The sequence below is a fragment of the Prunus mume genome, linkage group LG1, assembly GCF_029339155.1.
Source record: "Prunus mume cultivar Tortuosa linkage group LG1, ASM2933915v1, whole genome shotgun sequence".
NCBI lineage: Eukaryota > Viridiplantae > Streptophyta > Magnoliopsida > Rosales > Rosaceae > Prunus > Prunus mume.
Genome location: NC_142698.1, coordinates 14,704,077 through 14,728,009, shown reverse-complemented (window position 1 = coordinate 14,728,009; position 23,933 = coordinate 14,704,077). Strand labels below are relative to the sequence as shown.

The window sequence follows — 23,933 nt, the reverse complement described above, 5'->3', positions numbered from 1 at the left end:
GAGGGCAAATTCGTCATTTCGTACGTTAAAAATAAAAAAAAATACTGAAAAATAAAATAAAAACTCTCTCTCTCTCTCTCTCTCTCTCATGGCCACCACCCTCAAGCTCCACCCCAAAAACCCATCCCACAACCACTCTCCACCCAAACCTATCCAACAACTACCCTCCACTTGCCCCATGAACCCATAACCCCAGCTCCCCCTTCCCCTTGATTTCCCTTTGTTATTGAGAGACAACCACCCACCACCTCCTCCCCACCTCATCACTCACCAACCTCACCTCCCAAAATCACAGCCATTGTCAATTTCTCACCCACCAATAGCACTCTCCTCTCCTTCCACCTCACCTCCTCATCTCCCAAACTACCCAAACTCTTTCCCCACACTCACAACTCTACACCCACAACACCCAATCCCTCCCTCCACCAAAAGTTCCTCCATAAGCTTTTAGAACCATCATCCTACGTTCCAGAACCTTCTTCTCTTCCAACCCACCTGCCAAGTTCACGCCTTTGGAGCTGCAAGTAGTGGACCTCAATGGAGAGGTCTGTGGGGAATGAGGGAGAAGAAATTGAAGGGAGGGGTTGGGTCTCATTATTTTTTTCTCTTTTTCCTCAATTATTTGCAAATTTTGTATTTATTTTAACCTTATTTTATTTGTTAATTATGAAAAGTCGTATTTACCTCTAAAATTTGGTTACATTTAACAGAAAATATAACGGTTGGATCAAATGGGCGATTAAAATAGAGTTTATGTACCATTTGGACTAATAATTTAATTTATGGACCAAAATATAAATCGCGTACAAGTTTGAGGACTACTTGAGTAATTTACCCTAAAAGTAAATATGTGTGTGTATGTTATAAGCCCTTCAATGCCTATATATAGCAACTTTGGGTTCTCCCGAGTTGTGTACTCTTCAGAGGCGATGGAGAATCAGACCAAACAAAGAGTGGCGAGGGAGAATCAGACCCAAAAAAAAGAGTCGACGGAGAAAGGATTCAACCAAATACATGATCTTCTGAATAAAAAAAGGCCTCGAGATGAAGGCAAAGAAGGGAGAAAAACAGAGGATCCCCACACACCCCAAAAAACAGAGAACTCCACGGGTACAAACTTGGGTTATAATATCTTTGTATGTTTTATTTTTCTTTTTTCAGACATTTAATTTGCTAATATACGAACTCCTTAATTAATTAATATGCCAAGAGGTAGGCTGTTTTTTTTTTTTTTTCCCTTTCCTTTTTTTCCCTTCTTTTGATTAATTTTTTAGGACTGCAGGAGAAAAAGCGAAAAAGCGAAGGAGGGTCGTCAAGGATAAAACAGCTTCTGTCGAGGCCAAGTTTGTTATTCATGACCACTTAAAGCAGCTGGCGGAAATAATACAGACCATTCAGGTTGCTTGCCCTAGCATAACTGGTTCAGTCAACGTATTGGACCTCTTTATTTCTTCAAAAAATCACATTGAAGATGGACGTAAAAAGGCTGGTAGAGGAGTGATGCTGTTGAAAGAGGGATGGAGCATACTCAATGAAGCCCAAGAATCATTGAACACCATCGAATCAAAATCCCCCAGCAGAATGAATTTGGAGACCAGCAGTTCAATTACTTTGTCTATAGAGAAAGTAGAATACAATGATGACTGAAATGCCTCTTTTGGCGTTCACCTTAATAAATCGTCAAGTTGTCCGAACTATACTTTCAATAAGAAGTCAGCGAAATGTGCTTTAAAAAAAACCATTTCTGTTGTGCTGCAAGAATAAACAGTTGTAAAGTAAAATAATGAAGTATTTAGTAATCTATATTTGTAAAAGTATTGTGAGTATAAAATAAGGTTTGGTAAACTTTTTTTTAGAAATGTTGTGACTCTGTATAACGATCAAAAGGGTATGATACAAAAAGTGTTATTTATTTATGTTTTTTTTCCTCCCCCTTTTCTCTTCGTCTCTCTTCTCTGCAACGCCTTCTTTATCAATTAGGACCCCTTTAAATCCAATTTAACAAGATCCCAATTTGGAACTTTAAATCCAAACCCGTAACTGGAGAAGTTAGACCTCTAATCATTGTATGTTGCAACAAATGGGTTCAGCTTTTTGTTGGCTGGGTTCGACGGGGAAGATGGAAGGCCAGAGGAAGGGTGGCTCGGTTGGTGTACGGTGCTGGGTCGAGGCTGCTGAGCAGTGCCAGTGAGCAATTTGGACAGAAGAGGAAGATGACCATATCGAAAGAAAATATTCTAATGGCCAAAGTGATTTTAAAGCTCTGGGTATGGAGATTCAGAGAGAGCCTCCAAATTGATTTTCCAATGTAGATACAAAACCCACAAAGTAAATAACAACCTGTTGCTATTTAACTTGGTCTTGAAGGACAAGAAGAAGAAGAAGAAGACTCGCAGAGAAAAAACAGAGAGAAAAAAAAAAAAAAAGAAAGAAGAAAGAGAAAAGATAGATAGAGGAAGAAGATGAGGAAAAGGCAAACAGATAAAAGTGGTGGAGAGAAGAGAATATTAGTAGGGGCAATAAGAAAATTAATTAGAGGCAATCTTGGTATTTAAGAACTTTCATTAATGCCTCCGCATGCATTATTTCACAGCAGCTTTGAGAAGCATCTCGATGGCTGCTTCTGAAAAACACAGTGAGAGACCCTCCGCTTCTCTTCGAAGCAGCTTCTCACATGTTTACCAAACAGCAAAATCATAAAAATAGCTTATTTATGTACATGGCCCCTGTGTTTTTAAATTTGTTCATATTATCACATGTGTTTGCAAACGTCTCAAAATATCCCCTAAACTTTTAAAAATGGTCTCACGTTACCTGTTCCGTTTCGTGCGTTGGGCCCCACTTCATTTTAATCTTTAATGTCTTCAGGTTTTTCAGTTCTAAGAAAGGGAGGAGAAGAAAATTGCTTTTTTGGGATAAATATTTTTTTTTTGTTGCTCATTTTCTACAACTTTCTCCACACAAAAAAAAAAAAAACTTTTAAATCAATTTAAAATTAACAAAAAGTGAAAAATGTGGGACCCACAGGCCACAGTGCCACTTTGGCAACTAACAAAGATATCTGATGGAAACCCTAACAGCAGAATTACATTGTAACAAATTTAAAAGACCGGGGTATGTTATTGTAAAAATTAAGAAGGTAGGAACTAACATGTCTTAAGAGTGTAATCACAGGGCACTAAACTGTAATTAACTCTATAATTAATCCCTTCTGAAAGAAAAACAAGTAGCACATATTTATATGATTTATTCTAAGAATCAAAAAACAAAACAAAAAAGTATATAAATTTTTTTGTGCCAAACATATTTACTGGCCTCAGTGTAGAAATTATATAAATGTATAATTCCTTTTCGTTATGCAATTAACTTCATTTCACTACCACTTGTGTTTCATGAATCGTGACGCATTGACATAGATGTTTTAATTTTAATTTCTTTTAGGTCGGTGTATCAAATAAAACTCACGACGATATTACTGACATAAGGCTACATGACAATATGACTAACATCAGGCTTTCCTTTCACAATGACCCGTTTATTTTTGTTTTAAAGAATGACCAAAAACCTTTAATATATTCATCCGCCTGTTTGACTCGTATGAACGTGTATATATAACAGCTAAAACTTGGCTAGGGTGGAGTTGATTAACTTTCATTTCCTCATACCAGAGATCGGGATTGGGATCTCCCAATTGCTTCCGACACTTGGTGCTCTCTTCGCGATGGGCGCAGAGGTGATGAGGAGGAGACAGGCGGGGATGAGTAGTGCCTCTCCGCGTAACGTGTTCAGATCATCCACCGCTGCCTCTCCTAAAATACAGAGACCGGCCGATTCTCCAGTAAGCGTTCTTCTGTTTGGTCTGGTCTTCGGGCTATTGTTCCTTTGCTCTGTTTCCCTCCTGATGTGGCTCTTCTTTAAGCCCTAAAGTGCATGGCTTCTTTCGTTCCTCATAATCATCGGGTTCAGCCCTCTGGTTGGGCCAGTTTCTTTCTGATTTATGTAATCGAATAACTCAAATTGTGTTGAGGAGCAGTTAGTTTGGATTTCTTCTCTCATGTTCAGTTTTCTTTATCTTTAGGCTTATGAAGCAAGACTTAGTAAGCAAGTTGCGGTTCCTTGGCATGGTTGGTTGTGACTTTTGAATTGTATTCTTTTACAATAGCACATATGGATGTAACTAATTTATTTGGATCCAACCTGCCTTTTTGTTTGTATGAGTTTGATATTCCGGGAGGGAAGAAAATGGTCGCAGGCTCACAGAGCTCTAACCTTTTCACAGCACATTTGCTCACAGCTATATTTTTTTTAGTGTAAAACAATTGCTTCCTTAAAAATGACTTCGCGGTTATGTTTTTTACCTTTAAATACTGTTCAATAATTTGGCTCAATTTGGATGGAGAAAACTAATTTTGATATAAATAAAAAAATATTAAGTGCTTTCTGTTATTTAATATGGCACCACGCCAAAAAAAAAAAAAAAAAAAAAAAAGGCAAATTAGGGGCGGAATCGAGGCAGATGATGAAAATTGAATTTTGTATAGAAGATCAATTTCATACCTGCAATTGCACATGGATCAATATTGAAAGCTGTACATACTCATTTATTAAGAGGAAACTTAAATCAAACAAAAGCTTTATTAAACTCATAGGATGGTCCAACAAAAAATTAAAAAGGCAAGAATTAACTAAAAAAGTATTAGCCGCGAGGCTTAACTGTATAGTATGTCTGTAAGGAAGTGAGAAGGAGAAGGAAAATTCCAGCCATGAGTGATATGACTTTCCATGTGGTAGAGAAATAGGTGGTGCAAAGGATTCTCTTCTGCCTTTTAAATTGCACCCTAAAAAATACTCGAAGTCTGCTCAAACTATACCAGGACATACGGTATTCATTCACTTTGTCAAACAAATCAGCAAAGCAGTAGTCGTCCTTCATGGCAACTTGATCTAGAATGCTTTCAAATTGAGCCAAATATTCTTTGTCTCCCATTCGAATGTTTTGCTCTATGATATTTCTTGTCCGGAGCAGGTTGATGTCCCGTGAGGAACCGATGAGGCTCTTCAAGAGGAAGGCATATGATGTAACGCTATGCATGCTGCTAAGACTGCATTGCTCATAAGCAATCAGGTTCCTGAGGAGTGAACTCGTTGTCTCGTAAATTCGAACTTGGGGAATTATAACCACCCCAGCCTTGAAACTTATTTCCAACAAATATCCCTGCGTGCTTGACCCAACTTGAAGCTCGATCCCAGACTCCAAAAGATCCGAAGCGCAATACTTGAATCCCCACTTCTCATCGCTCGCTGGATTGCGTTGACGATGACTAGGAAGGCGTGGAGTTTGCTGTTCTCTTTTTGTTTTGCTGACAAGGCATGGAACTATTTTTTGCAGTATACCGGGACGATGTTCGTTCTCTGAAATGGATCCCACAGGGATGGACAAGTGACCGGGTGGGTGAAAGTAGAATTTGTGCAAGAGATCTAGCAAATGCTTAAACCCTGTGCCCTCGGGCTCTTCGTTGATGAACTTCTTTTGGCTCAAAGGCTGGAAGAAGTTAAGAGCAAGGGAAGCGACCAAGTCTGGTGCTTTGCACTTGGTGATGATATGAGGCTTGATTGTATCATACAAAAGTTCGAGAATGAAAAAGGGTATCTGGTTTTCCAGTAATGCCAGATCATGCTGAAGAGCTTCAGTCATCCAAGCACTTCTCAATACTTGATCATAATTGAGATCTTGTTGCTTCATATAATTTAAGTTGCGGTCAAACCGAAGGAAAAGTTCCAATATGAAGCAACCATCAAGTAACATTATTTCTGCAAGCTCATACTCTGTGTAGGTGATCTTTTCAGTGTAGCACTGGCGAATTACTTCATCTAAACCATGAATCGCATTGATGCACTCTTCCAAGCATATCGTAGCGCAATTTCTAGAGTGTTCTTCACTGGCATCTATTGCTTGCTGGTCGAGAAAGGATAGCAAGTAAGACCATTTGTATTGGACCATGGGTGCCAGGTTCTGGTTGTCTTGATGCAATGGTCCGATTGAGACAACGCCAGGGCGGTAGGCATCCTCCTTCACTTGTCGAAGTTTATCTGGAACTCTGTAGATACAATATTCCCCTCTTATTTTTCCCTTTCTTCCGCGGCCATAGTGGCTCAAGTATTCTCTCTGGTGCACATTACCCAGCTTACCAATAAGAGTCTTCTTCCATTCATCTTTCTGTGTCTGTGTATCATCTTCAAGGCTTTCCTCTTGTTTCTGCTTGCTTAAGCTGAACATGCAGGAGATCACAGAGGAGGAGGAGGGAAGCTGATTAAGGGAAACAACAAGAGAAAATGTGTAATTAATTTCGACCGTAAAATATAACCTTTCCTTAATCAATATGTTGATTCAAAAGCAAAGTATTAGAGAGATCGAGATGATCAGTTACCTGAAATCTTCCTTTAGACTTACTCATCTCAGACAATTTCCCTTTGTGTCCGGCGACCACCAATCTGAGCTTCCCTGAAGGTCAATTGAGTTAATATTATTGCCTTTAGTTAATTTAATTTGTAGACCAACTCTGAAGATAAAATAATATAAGAAAAGAAGACGACTTCCATCCGCACGTTAAGCCCTTAATATATAGCCCCAAAAAATAAAAAAAAGATATGCAATTCATTTTCATTATTATGTATCAACTTCATTTCATTACAATCTGTACATGTTTCGTGTTCCATTAAGTATTAGTCTTTGACTTGAGAGATACACATGAGCCTAGAGGAAAAGAGGCAAATACTAGATCAACTTGCAATAAACATACATTTGCCTTGCTTTTGACAGCGCCAGAGTCTCCACTTATTAGTAATTTAATTTTTAGGACGACTTATTAGTCTTTGTTTAAAGAACTCCTATTATGACCAAACTTTTTTTTTCCCAACATGTATGGAATTTCCACATATGGAGTCACTCCTCCATTAAGTACTAATTAGTCTTAGTCTTTTTTAACATATGGAATTTCCTAAAGATGGTCAGACGAATGTAAGTGACAAAAAGAGGCAAAGGTAGGTAGATCAACTTGCAATATACATTGCCAGAGTCTCCACTTATTTAATTTATGGGGCGACTTAGTCTTTACTTAAATGTATAATTTATCTGATTCATATTTAACTGTCTCTCTCTTCTGTTTTGGTGTCAGGCTTACAGTTTGAAAGGCTTCCCAGAGAGGCCTTTTACATCCCTTTGGAAAAGGTGTGAAAATCAAAATGTTCAAGGAAAGGGAGGGAGGTAGGTGCAATGTTAAAATCCGGCTTCAAAACAAGTTAGAAGTAGCCCGGAATTTGAATCTGTGTGATGGTAAAAAAACTTGCTCTAAATCTTGCTAACCGTAGAAACGAAAGTGAACTGAGGAAGTTCCGTTTCTCATTTTTGGATATGCAAAACAAAAACTAATGGAAAATTATTGTAGAGTTGATTGGTTTGAGCACGAGTTGCATGCTACCAGGGTCACAAATTAAACATGTGATGTGTGCTGGTTGTGCAAATTCAACTCATTCGGTATCTTTGTAATTACATTTTCTTTACAATGTCGATGAAATGAAAACCTCAAGCTTAGAGAGAAAACAGTATATATCTATGTCTGATGAATTTGCCTTTTGAAGTCGATGAAATGAAAACCTCAAGCTTAGAGAGAAAACAATATATATCTATGTCTGATGAATTTCCCTTTTGAATTCATTTTAGCAGATTAACACACACATCAAAACAATTGGAAATAGATGATGGGAACAGAGTTGCAGATTCATTATACAGAAAGAACCTTTTTTATTTTATTTGGTACCAAACACGCATTCATTTGTTTGTATTCCAACGTCAACCAAGGGGTAATTAACAAAGACTATACTTAAATAAAAACTCCTTTTTTTCCTTCTTTTTTCACTCCAACTGTTTGCATCCGGTCTTAGCGCACACACACTGTACATTTCTAATTACTAATTAACACATGGAATATGTGGAAATAAATATCACATTGTCTGATCATCGTCTCCCAGCTGATCATTAAGCGTATTTCAACTGTTAGGAAGTTGGTTCACGTGAAAACGCCTTTCAAAACGCCTCGCCCTATGTCACTATGTGTTGTGTTGGCCTGTCTAATTTCCACGAGCCAACTGTATTAGGAAGTTAGTTCACATGCTCTTCACATATTGTTCAGTTGTTAAATCTCAGCTGAGCACAATATAAAATATAGATGTACTGTTCATTACAAAATAGAATAAATAAATTATTTGTTGATGTGTGGTGCTATGCTTAATCGGGCAAATACACAACAACTGCATGTTTTTTATTTTATTTTTTTCTCCGGAAAGTTGAAGATGCCAATTCGAAGCATTATTGACTTGCACATACATATCTCCTACAATCGTGATTTTGGGCGCACCAAGCATTCTATTATACAACCGTCCTAGCAAGCATTTCACATGGTTTTTATTGGAGGGTTGGGATAATCCCGTCCAACCAATCATATAGTTGACTGCGATATATTTTAGTAGCAAATTATTAATTAAGTAGATTTTTATTATTTTTTTACAACATAAGGTATTCAAAACAACATAATTCATCTTCATCGAAAAAAAAAAAAACATAATTCATCCACAACAAACTTATGACATAATGAAGTATTGAACTCACCACAAATATGTATTCATGTGCATCTAACATGAGATCTTCTCCAATCAAATGGAGGAGACAACTACCAATATAGTAAATTCAGTGAAAAAAACCAAATAAAAATAAAAATAAAAATTGTCCTTCGCAAATTGGAGACTTTTCTAAGTATTTGGAGTGGGTGAATAATATATATTGAGAAATTCCTCAAATAATCTTATTTGAGCAACACCTTGTGGGGCCCATTAAAAAATCTATTTTAACTATCCGAACCGTTTATTTTTCTAGTCTTCATTCATAGATCATCCTTGCAAAAAATAAAAAATAAAAAAATTCGTCCAATCAGAAACCATTAAGACATTTAATTGTGGCCAACAAAATCAATGAACATAGTACTTAAGAAAACACTAAAATAACAACTATTAAATTGAGTGGTCAAATGGATTGGAAACTAAAGAAAAGAAATTATCCAAACAGACACAACAAAATTTCTAATTGTAGGAATCTAAAAATCTATCCAGCCATCAAAAACTTACTGTGAGGGGTCATCCTTTTAAAGTCAAATTGTTACCACCTGATTTGATCCTGAAACAAAAGACTCTAACATGTAAGCTACAACCATATTTATACAATACCACATTCCAGGTTCAAGAAGAAACTGAAGAAAGGCAAAGAAGAACAAGCCAGATATATAAACTAAGAGAACCATACCCGTCATTCACAAAATTCCATGCAACTTGAGCAAGGGCACTATGAGCTACTTTGAATTTCTTTATTGCCTCAACCAGCGGTTTATATGGATGGTTTACATTAAGGTCAAGAGCAAGAGTTGCAAGAACAACCCTCTCTCCAAGTAAAATCAACTCTTTATGTTGTTCATATACGTCCTGCATGATTGTTGCAAATGTGTGAGAATAGATAAATAATTGCATTATAAAGCAAACAATAAATTAAAATCAAATTTGGATAGTAGTTCTGGGATAAAAGAAACATTAAAATCAAAAAGGGAAAAATAAACATTAAAATCAAAAAAATTATTTATTTATAAGAATGAAATCCTTACGAGCTATAACATTAAGTTCACAACAAATTAGATTGAAAACTGCATACCAACCTATTAATATAGTTCAAAACATTGAAATACAATGTGGAATGTGCCCCATAAGATGTCCCTCAAGTAAACTTATTTGAGGGAATTTGTATGTGTGTATATATAGGACTTGGTGAAATTAAGTTTACATTCCTCATGTAAGAATCTTTCTTCAAGCCCAAATACTCTTCCAAGACCTTTTTTTGTTTTTCAAGCCCAAAAAATAAAAATTTGTTGGAATTTATGTAAAAATAATAATTTGAAAAAATAATAATAATAATCCAGTCCAAAATCAAACTGAATCAAAAAGTGGACTGGAATTGGTTCCAACCAAACCAGCCAGTTTTATAATTTTTTTTAACTAAAACTGAACTGAATCGGACCGGTTAAATAATATCAATTTCAATTTCGATTTGAAATGAAAACCAGACCGCGCCCACCCCTAGTAGAAATGCTTACAATCCAGGCGTATTACAAATACTCTTGAGGGACAAAAAGAAAAATTCAAATACCAAAGTGGGATAAACAAAAAAGTTCAAGGAAACCACATGCGGGATCTATGATTAATTTAAAATTTTGGATAACCTATGACGAAAAGCTATGACGTATGTCACTTACCTAAGCAGCAGCGGCAACAACTTTCAAATTCATTGCATGCTTAGCTGGAAAAATATTGAAGACTGCTAAATAATTGGAAGCATTATTGACTACTATATATACATGTCCTAGTAAACAACCCCATATGATTTTACCATATGAGCATAATTACTTCTTATTTTCTAAGCTTTGACCGATTCGCAAGAAATATAAATAATATATCTTAATTTATTTGGACCAACCACACGTTTGTTTGTATCTTACTGACATTTGATCCAGCGAAGGAGGAGCCAGGAGGGAAGACAAAGTTGTTTGTATTCCTTCGTCAACGAAGGGGTAATAAAAAAGATAGACTCAACTTTTGTTTTCTCCCAATTGGTGTCTGATGTTGCGCACCAACCATATCACAGTCATTCTCTTACAACTTGTTTATATATCAAATAATGCATCATCTGGTGGTGGTTGTTATGGTCACTTTAACTATAAATAATGATTTTTTATAAAAACAAATTAATTTATGTTCCTACATTCAAAGGAAACGAAGGACCCGCTTCCTCTCTCAAGCTAACTTTCTTCCCACTACTCCGCCTCCATTTACATCTCTCCTCAGTCTAGGGTTCTTCTGGAGATGAAGGACAAGAGCAAACCGACGAATAACATGCCTATAGATCATGACCATCGCTCCAAGAAACAGAAAGTGAATGCTGATGATTCTTCCTCATGGAACCAATTTGCTAACAATCCAACCCATCACTCTACAACAGAAACTGCTGCTCAGCGCTCTACCATCCTGGACTTCCAGCGTATGGCTGACTTACTCAGAATCTCTATATGCTACTGTTGTCAAGGCTTCAAATTATATGTTTACTTGTTTTTTTTTTTTTTTTTTATTTATTTATCATAGACATTTTATTAATTTTTCCTTAACTCAAGAATCAAGAACCTCACCTTTTTTTGGTTTCATTATTAATTGTTCTTAGAGAATCACCAATATGATTCGCAAGGAGTTATAGTGCATGGACCGTCGTCCAGGGAATCGAGCCTCCGAAGATTGGTTGAGCAAGTTATAAGTAAGCTGCCTGATAACAAGAACATAAAAGAAGATAAGGGAGGTATTTGGTTGGTAGTGCATCTTAGGAGTCGTTATTGATCAGCTATTTGGTTGTTGTGATGTTCGAATTTTTATCTCCACAAGTAAATTAGGGGAACCCCTTTTGTTTTGCTTGCTAAATAAAATTAAATTTGTTTCGATTTGCTTTAAGTGATCTTATTTGCAAAAGTGGTTCACATGTGATGTAACAGCCATGGAAGAGGCAAACGTTCAACATTTTATATAGATTCCATTTTGTCGTCCCACCCACCATATTCTAGTTAGTACGAGCTTTCCAGATGACTAAGTATTCTTGCCCTTTAGCCTAACTATGAAAATGAAATATAACAATAGAAATGGACTCTTGCTCCATAAATTGAGAAAGCAGAAAGATGGTACAGACTCATTATGTCTTTTATTTGTTTGCAGTAAGATACATAATAGAAATTCATAGAATCAAAGTTCTTGAAGTTTAGGACAAACACCAATGACGGCCCCTTTTTTTATTTTGGAAAAAACTTGGTAGAATGTAGCGATAGATCTCTTCGGTTTTATGGCTAAATTCTTATAAATGAATTGCGCTTGATCGAATCGATCCTCTCTCGCTATATTTTTAGGGGCTTCAAGTAAATATATGACCTCTCTTGCGTTGCGTTATTTCTACATTTTTTTTATACAGGGTATATTTATAAGGAGGGGATATAAACAAAAAGACCTTATGTACACAGATAATTGTCAACCAATTGATCACAAATTTTTATTTCTTTTCCTTATTTTTATTTATTTTTAAAATTAAATTAAAATATTCGTAAAACATTATTACGATGAACTAAAAACGTTTTTAAAAAAGGGCAGCAACCTAAAAGAATCGAAAGAGTGAGAAATGAAATAAAGGCGTGACTGTGAAAATAGGATGTGGCAGGAATATGGAAAAAAGCTGGCAACAATAAGTCAAAACCAGCCACCTATATTTGTGGAAGGTCACGAGACCAGCCACCTATATGATGTTTTATAAGCCAAAAAGTCACGAACAAGATTTGATCAACATAAAAGCGTATATCTATAACTATATGAACGAAATTTGCTTAATAAGAGAAGGGTGCATAAAATAATGCAAGCAATTTAGTTTTATTCAGATGATCAAGTCCATACAATTTAGAGATTGCACACATGCATGCATACATAATACATGGCGAAAGCATAAAGAAAGAAGAAAGCAAGAAAACAAGCATCAGCTGCGAGAGGGAAAACGCGGCCAGTAAAGATGTGAAACTCCATGTGGAAGAGAAATAAGTCTTAGCGAGGGTGAATGGCATAGTACGTCTGTATGACAGTGAGACTGAAAAGGACAGCCGCAGCCAAGAATGCCGTGATACTCCATGGACTAGAGAAATATGTGTCATAAAGGGACCTCATATATCTCTGAAGCCGCACCATCCAAAATACTTTGAATTTACGCCAGTGAAACCAGGACCTGCTGTAATCATTCACCTGGTCGCACAAGTCGCCAAAGAAGAAGTCCTTTGGATTAACATGGTCTAAAATACTTTCAAAATGAACAAAGTATTCGCCTCCTGCAAAATTTTCATTTATGATCTCCTTTTTCTTGAGTAGTTTGATATCCGCTTTTGAACGGATGAGACTCTTCATTAGGATGACATACGATGTGATGTGATGTGAACTCTTGAGATGACATTGCTCAAAAGCAATCAGGTTCCGGAACAGTGAATCTGTAGTGTCATCAATGAACACCGGTGGAATTTTGATTGTTCCATTTTCGAATATTATGCACAACAAATTGTCCTTGGCAAACCCTTTTTCAAACTTGATTCCAGCGTCATAAAGGTCTGAAGCGCAATACTTGAATTTACTTTTTTTCTTACTTGCCTTTGCTGGGAGGAAGAACTTGCCCAAAAGTTTAAGCAAGTGGTTGCAGTTTGCAGTCTCCGTATCTTCTTTTCTTGCATGTTGGTTGCTTGCCTCGGCAGGACACAATTCAACTATATGGGTATGGTACCATCTTGGGAGGAAGAAGTTGTGCAAAAGATGAAGCAAATGCTTGCAGTCTGCAGTGTTAGTATCTTCTTTTATTGCCTTTTGGTTCATGGGTTGAAAAAAGTTAAGAGCGAGGCTAGTGACCGAATTTGGTGGTTTATATTCCACGGTGTGAGGGGTGTGAGGGATGTGAGGGATGTGAGGCTTGATAATGTCATACAATGTTTCGAGAATGAAGAAAGGGATCTGGTTTTCAAGTAATGCCAGATCATGCTTAAGTGCTGGAATCATCCAAGCAGTATTGAATATTGGATCATTAGATTGGTGTTTCAACGGAATATTTGAGCAGTATCGGTCGTACCTGAGGAAAAGCTCCAACATGAAGCATCCGTCAACCAACATTATTTCTGCGAGATCTTCCTCCACCATTTTTTTGAGATCTTCAGCATAACTCTCACACACTTTTTTGTTTAAACCATAAATGGCATTGGTGCACGTTTTCAAGCATTCTTTAGTATTTTCATAGTCGTCCGTTTGTTGCAGAATGAAGAGCATGTAACGCCATTTATGCTCTTTCATAGCTATGAGGTTAGGGTTGTCCCGATGGAGAGGTCCAATGGAGACAACGCGAGGGTTGTAGGCATCCTCCTTAACTTTTCGAAGTTCACTTGGAACTCTATAGATGCTCAAGTCTTCTGAACCTTTTTGCACATCGCGGAGCTTGTGTGCAATCATCGTCCACTTATCATTCATGGGTATCTCTTCATATCCCTGTTTCGAATGAGAAGAGGACAAGAAAAGGTAAAATCTAGAAACATCCTAAAAGCAATAATGCATAGATAATTAGATTGTATTATTTTCATTATAGAGTTAGATTCTCAGTAAAAAGAAGGTAAAATCAGATTCTCAGATAAGAATTATTTTCATTAAAGTTGGGTTTCTCAGTAAAAAGAAGGTAAAATCAGATTCTCAGATAAGAATTATTTTCATTAAAGTTGGGTTTTATATTGAATTTTGATTCTTCAACCCCTTTAAATTTCGGGTGCACTAGTATATGTGTAGGTACGTACATATTAATATTCTACCTATGTATAAATTTTTAAAATAAATTAAGGAGACTACAATCAAAATGCAACGGGGTTTATTGGAAGAAAAAAAACTATTTAATCTACCCCTAAACATATACACGTCCGCATGTATATGTGTATATGATCATTTTTAATTGTAATAAACATATGTGCATTCAGCCAACGGGGTCTAATTAAGTGAAAAATGGCCTTCACTTGCAGACTAATGATTAATTGTTCGAACACCCTAAGGCACATTGATAGTATGTGTGTAAGAAACCTCATTCCCTTTGTAGTTTAGACTATTGTTTGTGTTTTTAAAAAAACATATGTGCATGCATATACACATCTATTTCATCACAATAATAAAAATTTATTAATTTAAGATTGAAATATAATAAAATAAGCAATCATTGAAATATAATAATGAGGATCATAAAAGTGTGAAATATAATAAAATAAGAATTAGAAATAACAAATAGTTGTTTTAATTTTTTGTAATCTCTCTTTCAGCTGTCGTCTTTCATCAACAAAATAGAAAATAATCTCCCATCTCTCCTATTTTCCTTTTCTTCTATTTTTTTTTTTTCCACATTACGTACCTGAATGTGTTCTTCCTCCATCTCAGCAGATTTCTCTAAGTCGTCCATGACTACCAATATGCTTCCCAAGGGACAGAAGATTGCCTTTTATAGGGCAACTATGAAGATAAGGTACAATAAAGAAAGACTCTACCTCCCATCCCCATATAAAATCAATTTATTTATTTATTTATTTAAGCTTTAGTAAAATATTGTTATAGAACCTTCCAAAAAGAAGACTTCAACAATTTATGCCTTCCATCTAATACAAATTTGTTTGTATTCGTCGTATACCAATACACAATCAATAATATTGGGAACCACGCTATGTGGTTTGTGATTCAATACATATACAATATCTTTAAAATCAAAATACAAAAGGAAGCTCCAAGTGAGTCGAGTTAGAATGTGTTAATATTTTACAATGACTTCTCTTGTTAATTACTCAAACCTGGTCTTAGTGGCACAGCCCGTGTAGGTCGTCAGCGTGATCCACAAGAATCTTAACTCTAAACTATGGAAACGTAATCCATTATATTATCTCCTTTTTCTAAGTAAACTTATTATATTGTCTTAACAACCTAAGAAATGCTATTATATTTGATCATGGAGCAGTGGACTTGACTCAAGGGCGGCCCTAAGCATAAGCAGGCAAGGCGGCTGTCTAGCACCTCAAATTTATATATATATATATATATAAACGTATAATTACACATAAATTATGTTAACCCCTACTCCTTATAAGCCCTTTCTAAGTTTCTCAACTTTCCAATGTGGGACTCTTTACCTTCACATTCTCACACACCCCAGCACGTGTGGCTAATTTTCAAGCCTAACAAGTAGACAATACATATTGGGTGGCAGACGCGCACGTGTGGCCATTGGGCCTTCACACGTGGGCTAACTGCTCTGATACCATGAAGGAAATTGAGGTTCCACCCAAAACCAATTGGCTATGGGAGAGTAACCCAACTCCTTATAAGCCCTTGCAAGATTTTCTAACTTTCTAATGTGAGACTTTTTATATTCACATTCTTACATATATATATGTGTAAGCAACTGATTTTTATTGTACTAGAATTTGAGATTTGATAAAGAATTTGAGTAAATATTTTCCCTACCTTTCTTGGTTTGTGGATTACATTTTATTTATTTATTATCTTAAGTGTTAGACTTGCAATGGTTGATGGATGTTGAGTTCATATAATATATATATTTTTTAAATAAAATGAAAAGTAGGTAGGAATTGAGGTCTACAAACCTTAAGGCCGCCTCTGACATCAACCAATGACCTAAGAGTATTTATAATGGGCTTCTTAAACCACCTCTTTAGACAATTTTGAAGGAGAAGATTGGAAAAATATAAACCATGTTCCCTATCCACCTCCTAAAATAAGGAGACCTTTAAGATCTCCTAAATTTGAGGAGAAAAGAATGACTCCTAATGGCTCCCTATAATTTAATGCTGCTTTATTTTATGATTATTTTAAACCTTTAATTAATACTAACTATTTTTTATATATATATTTTTTTATAAAGATGGGCTAATTAAAAAAAGAGTTAATAGCATTTATGACTCCGTAAATTAGAGAGTATGATTGGAGCTAAAATTTTATAAAGAGCTCCTAAAATAGTTTTTATATGTTTTTAGCTAAATTTTAACTAAAAATTAAAGAGTATGATTGTAAATGTTTTAAGTTAAATAACTATACATGTGTGCGCCAAGGTTTACCATTGACGTAAGCCGCTATGACGTATTAAGCATACATAAGCAGGAAAAGTCCATACAACTGTTCATGAACAAATTACTTATTGCCATTAAAATACTTTTTTATGAAAAATACTGTGTGAACGCTTTGTTCTCAAATATTTATTACAACTTCATAAAATTCTTGCAGGATTGGTAAATTGAGCACGTGATGTACATGAGGTCAATGTCTGCATATCACTGTCTTGATTAATTGGCATAATTCACATGTGTTAAAGAAAAAACATGAATATTCTACATGAGGAAATAAAAAATTAAAAAAATTAAGGAGGATCCGCATCCCTCAATTAGTTCCAACAAGGGAATCTCAACGCCTATATATATAGCAATTTTGGTTTCTCACAGAGTAAAGTTGTGCTCTTGAGAGGCGATGGTGTCAGAATACAACCAATTCGCTGCTGTGGCTGTGGGGGATAAAAGGAAACACGATCAAATCTCATCACCATCGCATGGCAAAGAGGGGAACAAACCAGGGATCCCCCCACACCCGAAAAAACAAACTTAGGTATATATATATATATGTTTTCTCTTTCTTCTTCACACATTTAATTTGTTAATGTACGTACGTGCTAATTCACTTGCAATGGCCACTTTCTTTGCTTCTTCATCTCTTTTTCTTTTTTTTTTTCCCTTGTTTCATTACTTCTTGTATTGAGGACTGCGCAGAAGGTCGAGCGAGCAACCGAAGGAGGAGGGATGAAACTGGAAACAAGTTGGAGACTAGCAGTGAAACGGATTCTATCAAGGCCACACTTGTTCTTCATGAAGACTTAAAGCAGCTGTCGGAAATAATACACACCATTGAGGGTAATTGCCCTAACATAACTGGTTCTGTCAACGTATTGGACCTCTTTATTTCCTCAAAGAATCATATTGAATATGGACGTAAAAAGGCTGGTAGAGGAGTGATGATGTTGAAAGAGGGATTGAGCATACTCTATGAAGCGCAAGAATTATTAAAGGTCACCGATTCAAAGCCCCAAGAGTGAATTCACTTGCAGCTCCATTACTTTGCCTGTAGCAACTAGAAATTCGAAGACTCCCGAAATGCCTCTTTTCGGGTTCATCTTAATTATTTGTCATGTCCGAACTTTACTTCAATAAAAAGTCAGCGAAACCCCTTTGTTTTGCTTCCTCTAATATTTTTTCTTCTTCTTAAATTTGGGTTAAATCAAATAAAACTTGCTTCTTCCAACTTTATTTTACTATAATGTAATGTTATCTGTCTCATGATGTATTGAGATAAGATGATTCCTTTTAAGTATTTTCTATGCCGGTGTATAACAAAAGAAAAATATTCACGACATAAGCTTACAGGCAAAGAAGAATTCAACTTTGCAATTACAATATTTTCTACTTCCTTCACAACGGCAGAGCCTCCAAGTGGTTATTTATTTTATAGGACGACTTGGTTGGTCTTGATCTGCTTAATGAATATTTTATTTGACTTATTAGGTTTACCAAATTAAAGTAAAACAAAAACACTCTGTAAACTTGTGCCTCGTCCTATGACGTATACCACTTACCTAAGCAGCAACCCTCCAAAGTCCAGAGTCAAAACAATTGCATGTTTTTTATTTGGATTGCTTCGCTGGAAAGTTGAAGATGCCAATTCGAAGCATTATTGACTTGAACATACGTATCTCCTACAATCGTGATTTTGGGCGCACCAAGCATCCTATTATACAACCGTCCTAGTAAACATTTCACATGGTTTTTATCTCACGCACATCCGATTGGGGAGTAGGGATAATCCCCGTCCAACAAATCATATAATTGACTGCGATATATTATAGTAGGAAATTATTTTAGGAGATTTTTTTCTTTTTTTCTTTTTTTACAACAGAAGGTATTCAAAACAACATAATTCATCCACAACAAACTTATGACATAATGAAGTATTGAAGTCACCACACTTATGTATTCATGTGCATCTAACATGAGATCTTCTCCAATCAAATGGAGGAGACAACTACCAATATAGTTAATTCAGTGAAAAAACAAAACAAAAAATTGTCCTTGGAGACTTTTCTAAGTATTTGGTGTGTGTGAGTATATATTGAGGGATTCCTCAAATAATCTTATTTGAACAACACCTTGTGGGGCCCATTAAAAATTTTATTTCAACTATCCGAACCGTTTATTTTTCTAGTCTTCAGTCATAGATCATCCTTGTCAAAAAAAAATTTGAAAAATCAGAAACCGTTAAGACATCTAGTTGTGGCCAACAAAATCGAGGAATATAGTACTTAAGAAAACACTAAAATAACAACTACTGAATTGAGTGGTCAATTGGATTCAAATTCAAGTGATTTTTTGCATATACGATCTTTGAAGGAATACCTACAAAAAAGATATAGTTCGGATCATTGATACATTGTGGAATGAGCCCCATAAGATGTCCCTCACATATGTGTGTGTATATATATATATAGGACTTGATAAAATTAAGTTTACATTCCTCAAGTAAGAAAAGGATTATAACAAAGTCCACTCAGAAAAATTAAATAATCAATATATATATATATATAAAGGATAGATGGAGATCATGTTCTCATCGTCTACATATAGAGCAATATATTTCAGAGCTCGGCAAATAGCGTATTGGTGACATTTCTCTTAATTTTTCTTTAAGGTGACAAATTGAAACTGAAGTATAAATTTAGGTGACATTTCTATAAAAACTCATCCGCTTGTTTGACTTGTATAGATGGTATGGACGTGCTCATGAGAATAAATTTCAACTTGAACATTCTTAGGGCTAGTTTGGTACGTCATACTATATTGACTAATTTATGTCGAATAGTATTAATATGTTCCTAAGAGTTCTGACTGTTTATTCGTAAAATTATAAAGCATTTGGTACTATTCCGGATAAATGGTCAGATTAAGTTATACTGTGTTTGGTGCTCCATCGGACAATTTTGTTTTAAAATTCTTTGGCCAAATTCATATGACCTTTGTATTTTTTATTATTATTATTATTTTATTTATTTTTATTTTTTTGTTGCCAAGATCTATAAGACAAGTAGATTACATGAACTAACCTATTATCATAATCGTAGAACTTGGGATTATAAGTTACATGGTATATAAGCACACCTTTACTGATGGAAAAAAAAATCACATATTAATATAACAAAAACTTCTTTATATATATCATATATAGGACATGAAGCATGTCCAACATCATCAATCTTTTCTCTTGTGTTTTTATGGACATGAAGTATGAAGCTGTTAGCTAGATCCTAACTTAATTAGGAGATTTATTTTATAGCCTATTAGAACTCTATTTCTTTCCTTTTTGTATATATATATTGTGTAATTAGGATTTTATCTTATTTTCTTGTATAACTTTACTAAGGTTACAACCTTATATTATAAATACCTCCTTTTAAAGAATGAAATATATCTAAAAAATATTCTACTTATATTATTTGACTAAAGCACATTTGGAAAAATTTATATAAAATTGGTAGATATGACTATTTTTATGGACATGAAGCATGTTGAACACCATTAAACTTTCTTACCCGTTTGGACTAGATCAAAAACCTTTGACCACTTCTACACGCCTAATACAAAATTGGTATATTATATATTATATTTCCTCTTGTACTAGTAGTTGACTGCACCCAGTTTCGCCAAGGAAAAAGGAAAAGTCAGACAAGTAATATAACCCACGCCGCTGGTTTTTTTTATACAGGGATCGATCCATGGCATCATAGTTTTTAGAGCAACTCCACCCATTTGCCCTTAGTCATGCCAAGGGGGGAGTTAGGGCAGCCACTATTCACGTGAATAGTGGTTGCCCTTGCAAAATCAGAATTTTGTGTTTCCACCCATTGCCCTAGCTAAGGGCAGTTACTATTCATTTTTTTGTTTTATTCACAATTTTATTTACCTTAATAATTAATTTGGATAATATTTTCGGATAAGATTTACGGGTTCCTACGTGTCAAGACTATTCATAATCGGATAAAATTTCGGGATAAGATTTTTTGGTTCAAATTTCGGATGAATTTCAAAATTCAAATTTCAGATAAATTTTTGGGGTCAAATTTTGAATGAATTTCAAAATTCAAATTTCGGATGAATTTCAAAAATTAAATTTCAGATACATTTGGGTTCAAATTTCGGATGAATTTCAAAATTCAAATTTCAGATAAAATTGGTTTCAAATTTCGGATGAATTTCAATTTAGATAAGATTTTCATCCAATCAAATCAAGCCACGTGGCATCTTTATCTTGCCAAATTTTTCTATAAAACCAAAGGCTCACCTCATACCTCTCACACCACATCTTTCAATATTTTCATTTCTTAGAGTTTAGAATTCATACTCCATTCATTCTCAATGGAAGAATATAGGAGATGCTTGGAGAGGCATGAGAGAGAAAGGAAAGCAGTAAAGGAGTAAGAAATCAATGAGTTGCAGAGGCAAGTTGATGAACAAGTTCTCATAGCAGTGGCAATGGAAGAGGAAGAGAACCAAGGTCGCCGCCGTGGTTCACAAGTCGGCCGTCGCCGGAATGTGGACAGACATAGGCATTCTCGGGGTAAGAATCTTTTGGAAGATTATTTTATCCCAAGCCTTTGTACTGATGTTGATTTTAGCGATTTAGAATGCAACCCTTGTTCAATAAAATCATGCATGATATTTGCAATTATGATGCATACTTTGTTCAAAGTGTGATGCTCTGGGGTTTTGGGCCTTCTACAGGGCAAAAGCTTACAATTTATATCGCATGTTGGCGTATGGAGTATCTGTTGATCAGTGGATGAGGTTGCCGAATGGGAAGTCCACTCGTTGGAGGCTTTGGTAAGATTTTGTGATGCAATTGAAAATCTGTACACTAGGGACTACCGTAGACCTACTCCCGAGGACCTCAGCGGCTTCTACAAAGCTCGAGGATTTCGAGAATGATTGGTAGCATCGACTGCATGCATTGGCAATGGAAGAATTGTCCAACTGCCTGACAAGGTGAATACGGAAATAGGAAAGGCACAAAAAGTATCATCCTGAAGCCGTTCTTGGGCCGACATGGGTTTGGCATGCTTTCTTTGGAGTTGCCGGAGCCCAAAATGACCTCAACGTCCTGGGTCAATCTCCGGTCTTCAACGATGTTTTGAGCGGCCAAGGCCCCAATATTACCTATGAAGTCAACAATAAAGTCTACTAGACGGGGTATTATCTAGCGGCATATCTACAAGGTGGACCACATTTGTCAAATCCATTCGAATCCCCGATCCCATAAGCAAAAATTATTTGCTACTTATCAAGAAGGATACAGGAAAGATGTCGAAAGGTGTTTTGGCATCCTTCAAGCTCGATGGTTGATTGTTCGAGGTGCGGCCCGTATGTTTGATGAGGAGATCCTCCGAAGCATTATGATGACTTGCATCATCCTCCATAATATGATTGTGGAGGATGAGTACGATATGATCTTTGAGAGGTCTATGAACCGGATCCAATAAACACGGCCTTGACCCGGATTTATGAAAGGCCCATGGGGCCAAATGGAGAACCGTTTGAGCCGGAACCGTTGGTGAGGGACGATCGTATGATGACCCGGATGATAGATCGATATACAGAGATGCAATCTTCGTATATTCATGAAAGCCGTCAACTTGACTTGATAGAGCATTTATGGACGGTGAAAGGGAATGAAGATGAATGATGGAGCATAGATGCTTTGGTTATGTTTTAGGCCTTATGTTTTGGTTGTGTTGTTTAGTATTGCTTATGGTTTGGTTGTGTTGTTTTTTTATTTATTATTGTGCCTTGTTTGTAGTTTTTGTTTTGATTTTAATTATGTTTTGTTTGATGTATGGAATATGTTGAATAAAATTGTCTTTTATTGAAGGCTTTGTTTATTAAATAAAGAAATCCAATACAAGTCATTAAGAATTACTACTACTAAAATAAAAAACATGAAGTACACCAACTTTAATAGAAAACAAGAAAATTAAAAATACATAAAAGGTATGCCAACTAATTTAATGGTTTTGATCATTTAACCAATCCGTGTTGCTAGGCCCATCATCCTGGAAAAGTCTTCTTCTCATAACATCCCTTCGTTCTAGCTTCCAATATTGTTTTGTATCAGGGGACATATGGCTTGTATCCATCGCCATAGTTTCCCGATCCGTCTTCTCCATATCTTTTTTGCGCAAATACTCCTTTTCTCGTGCACACTCGGCTTGAATTGCCACCTCCATATCTTGGCGTTTTTGCTCCATTTCAATTCTTATGCCGTTTTGCCTTGCAATTTCCTCCAAAAACTTTGAATTATGATTGCTTGAATTACCCGTTTTCTTTGCCTTCGCAGCCTTTCGGCCAATGGGCCTCGGTTCCTTTTGGATGGGTGAGTCTTCACTCATAGGGGAATCGAGAGGTGAATCCGATGTCGTTGCATCACGGAGAGGCGTCTCGTTTAACACAACGTCGGGACCCGTTGGAATAATATTGAAGCGTTTACAGTATTTCACCACCTCCCAACATTCATGATGGGTGAATTTTTTTTTGCCACCCCCGGTTGCACCGAACCACATCTGTGCTTGAATGAGCTATTTAACAAAAAAATGGAAATGCAATAACTATTTAAAATATATTGGATATGCAAGTAACAAAATAAAAATAATGGAAATGCAATTAACCTTACAAATAAATTGGAAGTGCAAGAAATATGAAGAAACAATTGGAAATGCAATAAATATTAACAACATATTGAAAATGCAAGAAATATTAACAAAATATTTGAAATGCAATAAATATTAACAACATATTGAAAATGCAAGAAATATTAACAAAATATTTGAAATGCAAGAAATATTAACAAAATATTTGAAATGCAAGAAATATTAACAAAATATTGACAATGCAATAAATATTAACTATATATATATTATTAATTCTTAATAAAACGAAAATTACAAAATACTTTGTTAATGTACGATTTTCCCTTCTTCTATTATTCACTTTTAAGGCATCTCTCCATTTTATCTCTTTGTTGAGTTTCACCTGACAATGTCATTTATCAAATGATAATTTTAAATTGCATTTGAATTTTTTCCACATATTTATCTCATTGCCTTAAGGACA

The 23,933-nt window shown here is 35.6% G+C and overlaps 3 protein-coding genes and 1 long non-coding RNA gene across 4 annotated transcripts in view; 1 reads left to right on the top strand and 3 right to left on the bottom strand.

Moving 5' to 3' along the window:
* Nucleotides 1-23,933, bottom strand: part of LOC148921092 (uncharacterized) — a 93,862-nt gene that overhangs the window by 43,100 nt on the left and 26,829 nt on the right.
* Nucleotides 934-1,916, top strand: LOC148921097 (uncharacterized). Its single transcript, XR_016127715.1, has 2 exons — nt 934-1,110; nt 1,283-1,916. It is a non-coding gene; the product is annotated as an uncharacterized LOC148921097 (long non-coding RNA).
* On the bottom strand, nt 4,617-6,615 carry LOC148921096 (UPF0481 protein At3g47200-like). The gene is made up of 2 exons (XM_089053849.1): nt 6,429-6,615; nt 4,617-6,307 (listed from the first exon to the last, which is right to left on the bottom strand). Exons 1-2 carry the CDS (start codon nt 6,453-6,455, stop codon nt 4,697-4,699), a joined length of 1,638 nt encoding a protein of 545 aa, XP_088909975.1. The 5' UTR covers nt 6,456-6,615; the 3' UTR covers nt 4,617-4,696.
* LOC148921095 (UPF0481 protein At3g47200-like) lies at nt 12,715-15,130 on the bottom strand. The gene is made up of 2 exons (XM_089044134.1): nt 15,083-15,130; nt 12,715-14,232 (listed from the first exon to the last, which is right to left on the bottom strand). The coding sequence occupies exons 1-2, from the start codon at nt 15,128-15,130 to the stop codon at nt 12,715-12,717; spliced, it is 1,566 nt and encodes a 521-aa protein (XP_088900260.1).